At 52.3% G+C, this 14,877-nt stretch overlaps 2 protein-coding genes across 13 annotated transcripts in view; one reads left to right on the top strand and one right to left on the bottom strand.

The window, feature by feature from the left end:
* lama1 (laminin, alpha 1) overlaps positions 1-8,285 on the top strand; it is a 27,441-nt gene extending 19,156 nt beyond the window's left edge. For 5 of the 6 annotated variants that reach the window (XM_028004660.1, XM_028004658.1, XM_028004659.1 and 2 more), the window contains one exon: positions 466-717. In XM_028004660.1, the coding sequence (XP_027860461.1) occupies positions 466-620 (155 nt within the window). In that variant the 3' untranslated portion in view covers positions 621-717. Of the gene's footprint in view, positions 1-465; positions 718-8,100 lie in introns of those variants that run through there. The other variant, XM_028004662.1, reaches the window with a different exon arrangement.
* Positions 726-14,877, bottom strand: LOC114136600 (protein 4.1-like). 7 transcript variants are annotated; one of them, XM_028004667.1, is made up of 24 exons: positions 14,019-14,876; positions 12,699-12,789; positions 12,465-12,629; positions 11,724-11,828; positions 11,508-11,550; positions 11,351-11,426; positions 11,154-11,275; positions 10,956-11,052; positions 10,788-10,875; positions 9,597-9,749; positions 9,041-9,138; positions 8,791-8,966; positions 8,309-8,392; positions 6,948-7,046; positions 6,642-6,760; positions 6,529-6,576; positions 6,414-6,443; positions 6,168-6,344; positions 4,869-4,964; positions 3,735-4,502; positions 3,028-3,126; positions 2,681-2,761; positions 2,241-2,362; positions 726-1,787 (listed from the first exon to the last, which is right to left on the bottom strand). In XM_028004667.1, exons 2-23 carry the CDS (start codon positions 12,777-12,779, stop codon positions 2,252-2,254), a joined length of 2,916 nt encoding a protein of 971 aa, XP_027860468.1. In that variant the 5' UTR covers positions 12,780-12,789; positions 14,019-14,876; the 3' UTR covers positions 726-1,787; positions 2,241-2,251. The 7 variants fall into 7 exon arrangements, with proteins under 7 accessions (XP_027860468.1, XP_027860467.1, XP_027860469.1 ...); XM_028004666.1 differs by having other exon boundaries at positions 2,237-2,362; positions 14,019-14,875; XM_028004668.1 differs by lacking the exon at positions 2,241-2,362.

Here is a 14,877-nt window from a genome sequence, read left to right as displayed (position 1 = left end):
CAGTCTCCATGTATTAATAATACATGGAGACTGATATGAACAGTGCAATAAACGTGAAAACAGTCCGTAAAGTTGTGCAACTAAACCGTAAAATCCTATTTATAGTTTTCCAGATAATAGAAACACAAAAACAAACATTACTAAAGTTTTTTGTACTGCAGTAACCAGTAAACAATCTTCCCTTCAGTTCTTCCTTATCAGTGGAGACAAAATGTTTACTTTATAAAATAACTTACAATTAAGTTTTGGCAAAGATCAATGTTATATTCACAGGTGTTGTTATTAGCAGCTGCTGAAAGTAACTAAAAAAGTTACTGTTAATGCAACTTAGTTACTTTCCAAATCAAGTAATCAGTAATCTAACTAAGTAACTTTTCCAAGAAGTAATCAGGAATCCGATTAACGTTACTTTTTTAAATTAACTATGCCATCACTGGTTCTGACCCGTTTGTCTCCCTCCTCCAGCCGGCGTGAAGCAGAACTGCCTGAGCGTCCGCTCCGGGTTCAGAGGTTGCCTGAGGAACCTGCGGCTCGCCCGCTCTCACCTGAACCTCCCTCTCCACCTCAGCTCTGCCCACTTCCTGTCGGGTGTCACGCCGGACTCCTGCCCTGCCTCGTAGCGATCGTTGCCGTGGTGACGTCATCTCAGGTTGATTTTATTAAAGCTGATGTCATCGTGATGTAATCAGACAAACAAATAAACCAGAGAAGAAGAAAGTTGTTTGTTTCTTCATTTTAATAAAGTTCAGTGATGAAGGTGAGAAAATAAAACCGGACACCAGGGGGCGTGCTGGTTCAGTCTGAGGCCATAAATACAGAAATGAGGTCAGAGGTCAAAGGTCAACAAAGTTCCTTAAATAAAAACAGTTTTTCCAGAATAAAGAACAGGAAGGATCGGTTCCAGCAGGCGGGTTCACCTGAATCAACTGACCCAACAGGAACCACTTCCTGTTCAGTTGACCCGGTACCATCAGTTACTGCCAGTTACCATGGCAACAGATCCAGGTGAGAATCTGGCTCTCTTACCGCAGATCCAGATAACATGCATCAGGATCAGTTGCCATGGTGACGGGCCCAGGTGAGACAGGCTGATGTTCTGATGGTCGAAATGGATCGCCGAGATTCTGAACCTGCCAAGCAGAACCGACCCAGTCCAAAAATGTGACGGGAAGTGGAAGAAAATATAACAAACAGGTGAAACTAGTGTCTACCACTGAAGACTTCCTTTCAAAATAAGAGTCCATCCCAACAGCTTCCTACTCCGACCAGGGCTTTTATTTTGAAGGGCTCTCCTGTAGAGCGTCTACCACAGCAGACTGAGGTCAAAGTTCACTCCAACAGAGCTGACCATCAGGATCAGACCTGCTTCCTCCGAGCTCTATGGCACTTCCTGTTGCATCATGGGTAAATACTGGCTGAGCTTTGGCTGCGCAAGCGATGGAGGCAGGAAGCAGATTTTCATAATAAAAGCTTCTCGGTAGGTTCTCGAACTGTCAGTCAGGAGCACACCTGAGTCAGTCGGCCAATCAGAAGGCTTCCTGAAGCAGCCAGGGGGCGTGGCTTGAGGTGTGTGAGGGGGCGGGGCTTCTTAAATACATGACAGCTTCACCTGGAGACCAACGTCCACCTGCAGCGTACAGCGCCAGGGTGTGTGTGTGTTTGTGTGTGTGTGTTTGTGCATGCATTCATGTGGTGAGTTCTTCGCTCCAGTCGGGGTCAGAATCCGCTTGGTGCGATTGGCTAGGGACTACAACTCCCATAATGCAACAGGGGATCAACATTCAGTCCTGAAAGAGACAGACAGGAGAAAAGAGAGACCAAGCAGATCAACAGATTGTTTTCTTAAATCATCCTAGTTTCTCTTCTTCTGCTGTTTAGTTCCTCAGTCTCTCTCTCTCTCTTTCTCAGCAGGGACATCTAGTGTTAATCAAGGGAACTGCAGCAGGAAGTGGGGGGTGACTGAACCACTGACCATCATGCAGACATGCAGCAGGTACAGCAGCAGGTACAGCGCCTCCTGCAGGCTTTTCAGCTGGCTGAGCCAATCAGAGCGCTCCATACTGAAGCTGAACCAGTAGAATCTGAGTTCAGTTTCTACTCAGAAACTAAACGAGTTCAGGAGCCACAGAATTTAACAGGCTACCTGATTGGTTAAACCTGTTCCGGTTTAAACCAATCAGAGCCAGCCAGGCGGAGGCCATGCAACCGACCAATGAGCATTCAGCTGGAGTCCCACCTGCCTGTGACATCACTAATTGATCATGTGATCAGGAGGAACCTCCGTTTCTTTGTGGACGACGACTCTGGTGACGGACAGTTCAGGATGCTGCCGCCGCGCCTCGCACAGCGCCGCCGCCAGGGCCTTTAGAGAGACGGGACGGTCAGAACCGGACCGGAACTGGGACCAAGACCAAGACCAGAACCAGACCAGACTGGGACTGGACCGGGAACAATCTCAGGACCGGATCAAACCGGGACTGGATTGGACTCGGCCCCGGGTCCCGGTCCTCAGATCCCTGCATCTCCAGGAGTTTCCCTGGTTCTGCCAGCTGGTGGACCTGTAGGACTCGGACCAGCAGGTTCTGGTCGGGCCTTTGGGTCGGGCGTGTTGGTGAAGAGAGCCGCTCAGAGGTTGTGCAACAAGGTGAGTCCTGCAGGTTCTGATGGGTTCTGATGGTACCTGCTCATGGTCTTCCTCGGTGTCTCCTGATATGACGATTCTTTTCTCCACTCTGGTTTCTGAAACTCCTCCTTTCACCATCTAAGGATGAAAACAGAAGAAGAAACCAGACTCAACATTTGAACCGTCCTGAAGGTCAGAGACCGCTGACCCAATGTGACCTTTGACCTGTTCAGTAGGCAGGCTGTGGCGGGATGAAATGTTACCTAAGGTCAAAAGTTCTGGACAGAAGAATCAGAGGATCAGAGATCCTGCAAACTGCTGAGGTACATTTATGTGTCGCCGTGTGAACACGACTGTATGGGGTTGCCATGGTGATGTGGGTGGTGGTGTTGTCATGGTGATACCTTGGTGATGTGGGTGGTGGTGGTGGTGTTGGACGTCTCTGCGGTGAAGGTCTGGGAGCTCAGCAGGAGGCCGGCGGGGGGATCAGCGCCGCCGTGGCTCTGAAACACATCAGAACAAAACCAGAACCATCAGGGGCCACAAAGGGATGCTGTGAGTCCAACTGGTACCGACTGGATCGGTACCAGTCATGTCTACAGGAACACTCAACGTGACTCTAACCCTGCAGGTGGAGACGGTCAGTCAGAGCTTAAGGTCAGAGCCGGACCGGGTCGGACTGTCCTCTGAAACCAACCCTAAACCTCCTCTGAGGTCCGGCCCCTGGCTCCACCCAGGGACCCGTGGCAGTACAAGCAGGACCAGGGCGAGGCGGTACCAGGAAATGGGCCGGGTCTGAATGTTTACAAGTCACTTCCAGCTGAAATGGATCAGAACCAGGTCTTAAATCAAAGAATACAGGAGTAGGTTCTGCTGTTGGAGTTTGGGTTTCTGGTCTTCAGAGTTCTGCTGACTCTGTGTGTCCAGAACCAGAACCAGAACCAGATGAGGCAGCGTTTAGCTTCTCTGCTCCTCAGACCTGGAACAAAACCTGCCGGTTCCTTTAAGCTGGAGACCTGCCTGGTAGCTTTGGATCAGTACCAGAACCGCTCTGACTGACCCGATCACCTCTGGACAGATGCAAATATGGACCAATGAAAGGCGTCCTCACCCCGGGAGCTTCGTAGGTCAGAGTCTTCCTCATCACCGGGACTTCCTGAAACACACAGGAAACACACCGACTGTTGACAACCGGAGACAACCGGTCCTCCACATTCATCGGGAAATGTTCTACCGGTACCAGAACCAGGCAGGTAACACTGGGACAGAGACTTTCAGGAGGACGGGTCCAAAAGGTCACGCGGAGTAACGGGGTCCGCTGGGGACAGAGGGACTCTAAGGGACTTGGTGGGACAGGACCGACTGGGACATGTCTCAGTGGGACGGGTCTCTGCGTCTCCATGGTTACCTCCTCGTCCTCATGTGGGGACTGTTGGGTGGGGCTGGTGGAGCCCCGGGACTCGGGGCGGGGTGAAGGCGGGGTCCGCTCTCCTTCCTCCTGGGAGTCGTCTGACTCTCCGTTGTCATGGTAACCACAGGCGTCCCGCTCGCCGGCTTGTCTGACCGCAGCCTCCGTCAATTCGTCGACGGCTGCCTGAGCGAGCACGCTGATGACATCATCATCACTGCTACCCTCATCACTGCCATCCTCATCCTCATCTTCATCACTAGCCTCACGTTTACCGCTGCCTTCGCTAGCTCCGCCCCCGTCGCCACGGCCGGGCTGCTGGGCTGTGACATCATCGTCAGGGGGGGACAGGGGATGAGCGGGGGGCGGGGCTACCTTAAAGCGATCTGCGACGTCCCGGTCCCGGTCCTGGTCCTGATCCTGGTCCCTGGACTCTGGGAGGACAAAGACCGTCTCCACCTTCTCCGACGTCTGAAACAGAAAACAGAGACATTCAGGAGACACGATATGAAAACGTCTTCAACTTCTGAATTAAAGGACAATCCTTTGGAGACAATGAAGACATGACAGAGATGGACCTGGACATGGGGACAGGGAGACAGGAGGACAGGTAGACATGAGGACATGGGGACCGGAGGACACGGGGACCGGAGGACATGGGGACAGGTAGACATGAGGACATGGGGACAGAAGGACATGGGGACAGGGAGACAGGAGGACAGGTAGACATGAGGACATGGGGACAGGAGGACACGGGGACCGGAGGACATGGGGACAGAAGGACATGGGGACAGGGAGACAGGAGGACAGGTAGACATGAGGACATGGGGACAGCACCTTCAGCAGGTTGTGTTTCCTGAAGGTCTCTTGCTCTCTGGTGGACTTTAGCAGAGCCGTCAGTTCTGGAGATATTTCATCAAAGGACGGTTTGGGCTGGACAGGAGAGACAGACTGAGGTGAGGACATGGACATGGACATGGACCTGGCAGCTCTGGACCAGAACCGAGCCCAGTGGGTTCTGGGTTCTACTGAAACTTCAGTCATCTTCAGTTTCAAACTTCCCAACAGTCAAACGACCAGAGAGGCTCATTGAACCCTGCCCTGAACCCTGACCTCTGGATGAACCCTGACCTCCATCGCAGCCCAACAACTGAACCAAACCTGAAAAGCAGAAGCTTCAGCTGAAGGAGGTGAAAGTGGGGGAGCGAAGCAGGAAATGTCCTTCCCGGGTCGGAAGAGGAAGAAAAGCCAGCAGCTTCCTGAGCTCCATCTTGGTCAGGAACAGGAACAAAATGGCCTCTGGGAGGAAGTGGAGCTGAAGCTTGGAGCTCCTCACTGCCCCCTGCTGGACAAAAACCACCAGAACCGGACATGAAGGACCCGAGGCCTCCAGGCTGGTTCTGGTTCTGGGCCTGCGGGCTGGCCAGCAGGAACAGGAAGTGACCCGGCCGGACGCTTTACGAGACAGGAAGCCATAAGAACCTGTTCCGGATCAGAACCAGCGCTCTCAGCCGTTCAGTTTCACACCTCACTTCCTGCTTCAGCGCCACAGCAGGTCAGTGATGTCACTCATCATGCTTGTTTCCCTGTCAACCAGCATACCACTGTGGCTGTGGGGGCGGGTCTTAGCTCTGACATCATCAGGACTCCTCCCTCCTCCCTGCTGGCGTCGGCGGCGTCTTCGGCTCCCGGACGGTGACAGGCCGTCCTCTACTGATGACATCATCAGTGGGAGACACCAGGACGGTTCTGTCCGTTGCCATGGTGACATCGTCCTTGGCCCGCACCCAGAGGACTCTGCCAGTGGTGGTGTCGTAGCTCCGCCTCTGCCTCTCTCTGATTGGCTGTTGAGCCGCTCGGCTCATCATGAACAGCCCCCCACCCTGCTCCCCCGCCTCCTGGACGGGACAGGTGAGCGACATCAGCCAATCAGGTGACAGGACACAAGTAAGGTAAATAAGCTTCAAGTAGTTATTATCTGTAATATCTGGTAAAACATGGAATATTAAAGTGACCTGAACTGAAGGGTCCGGTTCTGGTTCCTCAGAGGTTCTACAGACCTAAAAGTTCTGCTGAAGGTCTGGACGCACCTGGACCCCCGGTTGACCCCACGTTGACCCCGGTCGACCCACTCACCTCCTCCGGCTCCAGCGGTTCGATCATGGGCGCGTCGTCGGCGCGGCGCAGCGGAGACGCGGCCAGGCGTTTGTCCCACTCCGTCATGCCGCCGCCCCCCTGCTCTCCCTCCAGGAAGGAGCGCCGCAGTGCGCTGATGGACGTCTGGACGATGTCCTCTGGGCTGCCCAGCGTCTCCTGTGGCGGACGGGACAGAGGGTTGCCGGTTCGATTCCCCGCCTGTGATTGAACGAGCCTCATGTTTACCTGAGTCTTCAAGTCTTCGTCCTGATCAGACTGTTGGACAGACAGAGGACACACAGACACGTTACAGCGTGTCCCCAGGGGACGGGTGACCTGTACGGGAGGGACAGGTGTGTACCTCGGTCACGGTCAGGTCGCCATCGACGACGGTGTCCGTCAGCTCCGTCTGGAAAACAAAGAGTTAATTACAGGGACATGGACAGGAGGGAGAGGAGGGACAGGTTTGGTTACCTTGGTGTCGTGTTTCTGTGGAGACGGAGGACTTTCTGGAGAAACCTCTGCGGTCTTCCTCTCCTCTTTCTGCTCCTCTTTCTGCTCCTCCTGCACCAGCAGCAGCAGAACCTCCTCAACTGGAACCAGAACCAGAACCTTCATGGGTTGGACAGGTGTCCTCGTCCCCTTTATGAGACATTGTGACCCGTCCAGTTCTTCCAGAGAAAGTCCTCCCCGAGTTTATTAAGCCAACGGTACCAACTGATCGATCATTACCCATCGATCAGCTGCTTCTTCGGCTCCTCTGATTGGCCAGATTCTTACCTGGCTCCTCCCTCCTGTCGTCCAGCGTCCTGGTTACCGTGGCGATGTGGTCGCTGACAGCGATGGCTTTTGATGCTGCATACAATCCTGAGCCCATGTCTGCACACACACACACACACACCCACTGCTGTGATGTCATCACCATTACATCAGCACAGTCACCGTTGCCATAGCAACCATTGTGATGCTCAGCCAGTCTGTTCATTAACAGGCCATTGCCAAGGCAACAGCACAATCAGCCAATCAGAGCTAAGGGCACATGCACGGCATCTCTGGCGGACCAATCAGAGCACAGCGTTGGTGTCACATGGTGACTGAGGTTCTTCTGAACAATATGGCCGACACCGAGGTCAGAGACCAGGGACCCCACCTGGTGGTGGAGCGGGGACCAGGTTCCCTCCTCCAGGTGGAGGTGGGACCCGGTTTGAACCCGGTTAGGGTCAGAACCTGCTGCTCCAGGTGTCTGGGTGATGGAGGACGCAGCAGGACACGGACAGACGGTGAGGGTTTATGAAGCCTGACCTTCGGTCGGTCATGGAACAAAACAGCTGAACCAACAAGAAAAGTGTAGATCTAACACACCTTGAACACCTGAACCTGAAGACTCCAGAGATTACTCTGGTCCCTGTTGGACGTCTCAGTGGTCGTCCACAGGGTCTCTGCTTTGTCTCGTTAGGATCCGACTGCTTGCTTTGGTCAAACAGCCAGCAGTGAGCTGGTATCAGAGTTCAGAGGTACCAAGAGAAACCATTGATGAACCGAACTCTGGGTAGAGAGGAAATCTACAAAGAAGTTCTGGATTAGATGTGTTAGAAAGAGAAGAGGACACTGCTCTGGTTGATGAAGGTTTTCTCCAGGGTCAACCAGAAACTGGAGGCTCCAAACATCATCAAGCCTCAGACTCAGGAAGAGCAGAGCGCCTGGTGGAGCATAACGGCTCCAGTAGTTTGGCTGTTTGGTTCATGAGTTTTTGAGAGGACTTGTCAAGAATCAGTCTGTAGAGGTAATCCTGTCCGGTTCCTTCTGTTCTGTGTGCAAAGGTTGATCTTTAGCAGTGGTTGGCCGCTGAGAATGAAGCAAACAGTTTCCATGTATGGTGCACTGTCTCTACCCCTGAGCCCCGCAGCGCCCCCTGCACACATGATGATGGCAGCACATGTCTGACATGTGACTGCATCAACGCAAACAGATGATCATGGCGGGTCTGAAACAAGCGCAGCCAGTCAGGATGCAACAACCCAAAAAAAGCTGAGAGAAGCAAGAGCTGGAACCAATCAGAGAGCAGCACCTCTCCAACCAATCAGAGAGCAGCAGCATTCCAGCCAATCAACAGAACTCAGAGCTGCAGAGTCCAGGACTACCTGAGTAAGCTCGACCGTTGGCTTTGAGCGACACAGTGATGGCAGGAGAGCCAATCAGAGAAGACGTTGCTGTGGTCCTGGAAGCTAAAGACCAATCAGAAATGGGTAAAGAACATGTAAACACTCTAGTGACCCATCAGTACTCCCCTCCCACTGGAACCAGCCATAGAAAGTGGACCTAGAGACTCTGTCAGGGTGCTTGGAGCTCCTACCAGAGGCCCCAGTGCTCAGGGCCCCGTCCTCCATGTTTCAGACCTGAATGGGCTCCCAGCTGGTTTCTGCAGAGGGCAGCACCATCATTTGAATGAGGTGTGCCGGAGCAGAGAAGCGGGCCCTGAGGACCGGGTCTGGGAACAGATGCCTGCACCAGAATCAGGACTAACTACAGGGGTCCGTACTCCTTCTGAGACCAGAACAACAGAACCAACACGTAGAGCTCTACAGAAACCAATGACCCTACTGGTAACTGGTGTGACTGGTACCTCCGTCCAGGCTCCGGCTCAGCATGTTCCTCTTGCTGATGCATCGTGGGAAGTTGGGAGCGGGTCTGGATATCTGAGCGCTGGCTCTGCGGCTCTGAATCTGGGTCCGACCGCTGTAGCGAAACTTTGACCCCAGAGAGAGAAACTTCTTTGGCGGTTCCTCAGGAGACAGCAGCCTGTGAGACAGACGGCCGTGAGACGTCTCATGGACACATGGACGGAGACGTGTGGACACCAGAGAGCTGCCGACCTGAAGAAGGAGTGATGCTCCACACACACCTTCCACAGCCGCTTGGCTGCTCTGTGGTTCAGCAGCTTGAAGCCAATGATGGACTCAAACTGGTCAAACTGGAGACAAACAGACTTTGCAGTAAACGCAGCAGGCATCAGCTGCTAGCAACGCAGCTACACGTTAGCTCATTAGCACTCCATAAGAACTTGGTAGTGGTGAGCACTGCTAGCTAACAAATGAGCTAAAACACTAGCTCTTTGGTAAAGGGCTGATCATAAACATTAGTTATGCTAATGCTAAAGTCCTATACTAACATAGTATTTAGCAGAAGCTAATGCTAAAGGGCTAACTTCAAACAATCATGTGTCAGTGACACTAACGTAGTAGCTAAGTGTGCTAAAGGTTAACAAAGCGCTAAAGAGGTAAACAAAACAATTAGCTCTGTTATTAGCGCCTTAGCAGATTAGCAGAACTGCGCCCACCTCTTCAACATGCTAACAGCTGGTTGTCAGTAAGCTAACTTGATTAAAACATTGCTGGGTCAGAGGACAGTGGGTGTCTTGGTTCGTCTCACCTCTCCAGGTCGGATCTTGATGTAAAAGTTGTTCCGTTTGTAGGAAATCTTCAGGATCTTCGGCCAGGAGAATCGGTTGATTCTCAGCCGGTCTCTGTACACCAGCAGCCCGCTGTTACACACGCCCAGCATGATGGCCACGCCCTCCGAGTCCTGCAGGCACACAGACGTCAGTGAAGGCAACACGGCCACTTCAGGCACAACCGCAGGAGGACGGACATCGGGGGACATCGGGGGAACATCTGGGCTCAACAACCGGCGACAGCAGCAACAGGTGAGACTGGGCCAGGTATCAGGTTCTGATCTAATTGTATGATCCATGAGAGGCGGTTCCTCAACAGAACCGCCGTCTGTCCACAATTTGGATGACCTCAGGACAATCAGGATCACAATGAGGACGCCGTCTTATCTCTGATTGAGCAGACAGGCAGTCAAAACGGCTTCCTGCCATCTAGTCCAAGCAGGCAGACAGACAGAGACAGACAGACAGAGAGAGAGACGGAGACAGAGACAGAGAGACAGAGGGACAGACAGTCATTCAGACAGAAGGACTGGTCTGCATGTAGACCGTCCAACAGAGACACTCACATCTTTAAACTGAAGGTTTGCTAGCAGGGTCCCTCCTGAAGGACAAATGGACTCCGTTGGACACCAAGGGAAGCTCCGATTGGCTCAGAGAGGAACCAATCAGAAGCCAGTTAGAAAATAAATCTGGAGTCTAACAGGAAACAGAAAGTTCAGCCAAGCTGAGGGTCAGGCTGAGGTCAGGGTCACTGAGGTCAGGGCGGTGTCGCCTGGAGGATGTACAGGTGAGGTGAATGCAGGTTTGTGTTCTGGCTGACGATGGGATCAGTTGGACCCGTTTCGCCGTCGGTCCTGATCAGAGATTCTGATGAACTGAACCTGATGGTGGAAAAATCGTTTCTGTCCCATCAGCAGCAGCCGCTGCTATCGATGGAACAGGAAGTGTGTCGCTGCTGATTTATTGGACGCTCTGAAAGCAGAGCGGCAGCGGACTGAACCCAATGAGGACGGGCCGGAGCCGTGGTCCAACAGAACCACGGCTCAAACTGCTTCACTGCTGGTTCAGAAAAAAACCAACACGGTGACCCAGAACCCGGTCGGCTCTGACTGGAGGAACCAGAACCCGGTCGGCTCTGACTGGAGGAACCAGAACCCGGTCGGCCTCACCTTGGCGTGATGCAGGTCCACTCCGTACATGGAGAGTTTCTTCACATTCTCCAGGAAATGCATCTCGGCTTCCGCTGGACTCATTCCTCTGAACACAGAGAGACCGGTCAGAACTCCAGAACCTCACCTGAACCCGGAAACATCCGACCGGCACCGCGGCCCACCGACCTGAGGGTCCGGTGCAGATCCATGATCTTGGCCTCCATCTCTTTGGTTTGGTTTGGAGCGAAACACAACTCACTGACGTAGTCTGGAGCACATTCATCTGGAAACCAGACGGACAAAGGTCAACCAGAAACACTGACCTGCTCTGACCCCTGGGGGTCAGTCAGGGTCAGAGTTCAGTCTCTCAAGTGTTTTCTGTACCAGAGTCGTAGTCTCCGAGCTCCGACTGAACCGTGTAGGAACCAAGAACGGCGTGAGTTGCAAAGGAACATGGAAGACGTCCGGAAACGACATCCTGTCTGAGCTGCAGACACAGGAAGTACCTGCCGAGAGACAGAAACCAGGTGAGACACGAAGACGAGGCCGAGCTGGGAGCTGGTCAACTGGTGGCGCCGTACCTGGTGATGTCCTCGGACAGCTGGGCCGGGTTCGGAGGGTAAAACTTTACGTTAAAGGAGAAGTTCCAGGGAACGCCTGAGGAGAGAAGAGCAGAGTCAGCGCTAACGGAAAGGTACAGCGCAGACGCTACAACCAACCAATCAGCTCCAAACTGACCTCTGACCTGCTTCTTGATCTCCTTCGCAGGATCCAACCAGTTCTGCAACAGACAGACAGACAGTGGACAGTTAGACAGGTGGACAGAAGCATCCTTTAGATAGGAAACCTGACTGCTTCGTTCTTTCACTAGCGTCTATTCAGACATGAAATCTGTCAACATTACTGGTTAACTGGACAGGTAGAGAGACAGACAGAGACAGGTGAGACAGGTACCTTGTTGCTGTCTGCGTCTCTGAAGGACAGGCTGAAGTAATCTCTCTCCAGCAGGTTGAGGTGATCACAAACTTTCTCAAACAGCTGCAAACCTCGAGATCGTTTCTGGAACCAGAGAGAGAACAGGCGGTTTACTTCATGATTTGACTAGGACAGTCCACATCAGTCAACATTGCTGTGGTTTACAGCAACGTTAATTAGCACAATGGCTAAACGTCAGGCAGGTAAGGACAGAAAGAGAAACAGATTAAAATAAAGTATTTTTTATTTCTGAATAAAATCAATTAAAGGTGAGGAGCTAAACAGCTAGCTGCCTAGCTGATCACAGGTCAGTCCTGGGGTTTAGTGGAAACAAATGCTAAAGCTCTGATCTCAACCATGTTGAACCACCGGTGACATTTCCACTACCAGAAATGGAACAAAAACGTCTTCAAAATAAGAGCCTGAGTACAAACATCCAGCTACTTTAATAATGATGATAACTTCAACACAGACGTTGAAGTTTATTCAAGTGAAAGTTTAGCAAGCTAGCGCTTCAGAATTTAAGCTAAGTACGCTACAGTTAGCTCCACTGTTAGCGGATTAGCGGGAGTGCGCCCCCCGCTGGTCTTACATGATAGCAGTTTGCTAAGTTACATTTGATGACATTTAAACTTGGATAACATTGGACCAGGTGAGCTGTAACGGTTCTGCTGTCTCATTATCAGTCTGTCCCTGTCCAGTTTGTCCATCATGTCTCACCTCCACGATGCAGGTGAACTGCGACCCGTCCAGTAGCGCCACCCGGGTCTGCATGGTTCTGAAGCCCAGCGCGGTTCTGGCCGGAGAGCGAGCGACGCGTCCGCCCGACGACAGCAGACTGCTGGAGTCCTCGGCCAATGAGCTCTGAGCTGGGCCCTCTGCTCCCTGAGGAAACAGGAAGTGATTCACAGCAGGCCTGAGGTCAGAGGTCATCCGGGGTCTGAGGCCAGTTACCTGTTTAGGTGTGGAGTGGGCGGCGGCTTCAGGGAAAGGCTCCGCCTCTGGGGGCTGGGCTTCACTGGGCTCTGTTGTCATGGTGATTCACCTGGAGACAGTGATGTAACAGTTCACTGCAATGGTTACCACGGAGACCAGTGATGTCAGAGCAGGACACTGTTCAGGAAGTGATGTTTGGTTCATTAATTAATGCTGATGTGACACCGGGCCACCCAGAACCCAACTGGACCTCCGGACGCTGACTGCCATGGTAACCAGCCGCTGACCCCGTCCAGCTGTCAGGTGAACGGTTACCACGGCAACGGCAGACAGACGAATTACAGCCGGAGACAATCTGATGTAATCTGATTTGGTGAGGATGATGAGGAGATTCTGAGAGGAAGGTTCTGGAACCAGAGCGGAAAAACAGCTGGTTCTGGTTGGGTTCTGACAAACTGGACCTGGACGGTCCAGAGCGCGGACAGAACCAGAACCAGAGTTTATGACCCAATCATCATTTTAAAGGATTAACCATTTTAGAACCTTAAGAACCTCCTGAAGATCTGTGACGTTAGGTCCAGATGGTTCTGGTTCTGTTGGTTCTGATTCTGTTGGTTCTGGTACAGATGGTTCTGGTTTTGTTGATTCTGGTTAAGATGGTTCTGGTTCTGATGTTTCTGATCTTGAAGCCTGTCTTGGTTCTGGTGAATTGGACCGGTTCTGTTGTGGTTCTGGTGAATTGGACCGGTTCTGGTGAATCTGGTGAATTGGACCGGTTCTGTTGTGGTTCTGATGAATTGGACCGGTTCTGTTCTCCAGCTTGTATTAATGACGTTTTTCTCCACGCAGGGTCAGAATTATTCGTACAGGAGAACTGGACCTGCAGAACCGGAGCTGTCAGGTTCTGGAAGCAGCCAGGACTCAGAACCGGTTCGGGTCCCGGACGGGTTGAAGCAGCAGGACCCTCCCATCATCCTCATCCTCATCTTCCTCAGCAGCAGCACGCGCTGCTTTGTTCAGGTGCACCTGATGAAGATGAGGATGCTCTTCATCACCGGAACCAGCTGACTCATCAGCCGCAGCACGAACCCGAACCGAACGCATGAGACCGGGTCCAGACCGACCGGACCGGACCGGACCGCAGCTCTTCCTCTGCGGGTCGGGAGTGTCCCGGGGCGCGCGCGAGCCTGAGGTCCTGCAGCAGGACACGGTCACGCGCATCGGGCTGCAGCGGGACCGGAACCGAGCGGCAGCAGCTGGAGGTTCTGTGTAGTGACCGAACCGACCCGAACCGAACCGAACCGGACCAGCTGCTCTCACATCAAAGCACATCTTTACCTGTCCTCGTGCAGGACGCTCGCCCTCTTTCCGCCGGTCAGCGACGCCGCTCTGCTCTCTACGTCATCACCTACTACGACGCGCTGTGACGTCATGACGCACACAGGGGCCCGAGGGGTTCAGGAGACCCGGGGTCCAGGGGCCCCAGGCTGAGTGTTCCTCTCTGCTGTCGCAGTAAATCTGTTTTCTCTTGCTGGTGAGTTTGATCAGCGGAACCAGAACCACAGAATCGGGTCGGTTCGGTTCTCCTCAGGAACATTCAGGAGGATCAAGTTAAAATGTGATGCTAACAGCCTGTAAATCATATCATAAAGCATCTGCTGATTTTTATTCCCTGGTTTCACTGAATCATTACAGACAGAAACGTTGAACTGGTTGGATTTCTGTCTCATTTTCCAGTCAATGTTTCCCAGTTTGAACATTTTCACTCATCATCCATCACTTCTTACTTTGACTTCACTCAAAATGGCCGAAACCATCAGCAGTGAAGCTTCAGAGGCTCGTTTACCTACCAACTGGACCTGGAGCCATGCTAACAGATATGCTAAACGATATGCTAACTGTTGTGCTAACAGATATGCTAACATATATGCTAACCGATATGCTAACTGCTGTGCTAACTGATATTCTAACCGCTGTGCTAACTGCTGCGCTAACAGATACAGTAAAATAATCCCCCCCCCCCCTCTCCCGTCCTGTTCCTCTGGTTGGGTTCAGTCAGACAGATCTAAGCGCATAGATCTATGAGGAATGTGACTGTAAAAATCTGTGTATTAAAACAAACTGCATACTTTTATTTTAATATTTCATTATGATTACAATTATGATTTGAATAATCAGGTTATTAATGAGCAGATGA

Source organism: Xiphophorus couchianus, chromosome 21 (assembly GCF_001444195.1).
Source record: "Xiphophorus couchianus chromosome 21, X_couchianus-1.0, whole genome shotgun sequence".
Lineage (NCBI taxonomy): Eukaryota > Metazoa > Chordata > Actinopteri > Cyprinodontiformes > Poeciliidae > Xiphophorus > Xiphophorus couchianus.
This window is presented reverse-complemented; position numbering and strand designations above follow the sequence as displayed.

Coding starts and splice junctions, on each gene's coding strand:
- LOC114136600 (XM_028004664.1), bottom strand. CDS start 12,779: ATGACAACAGAGCCCAGTGAAGCCCAGCCCCCAGAGGCGGAGCCTTTC. Junction 6,345..6,413: donor ACGAAGACTTGAAGACTCAG/GTAAACATGAGG, acceptor CGTCCGCCACAG/GAGACGCTGGGCAGCCCAGA. Junction 3,127..3,734: donor TGACCTACGAAGCTCCCGGG/GTGAGGACGCCT, acceptor GATGTGTTTCAG/AGCCACGGCGGCGCTGATCC.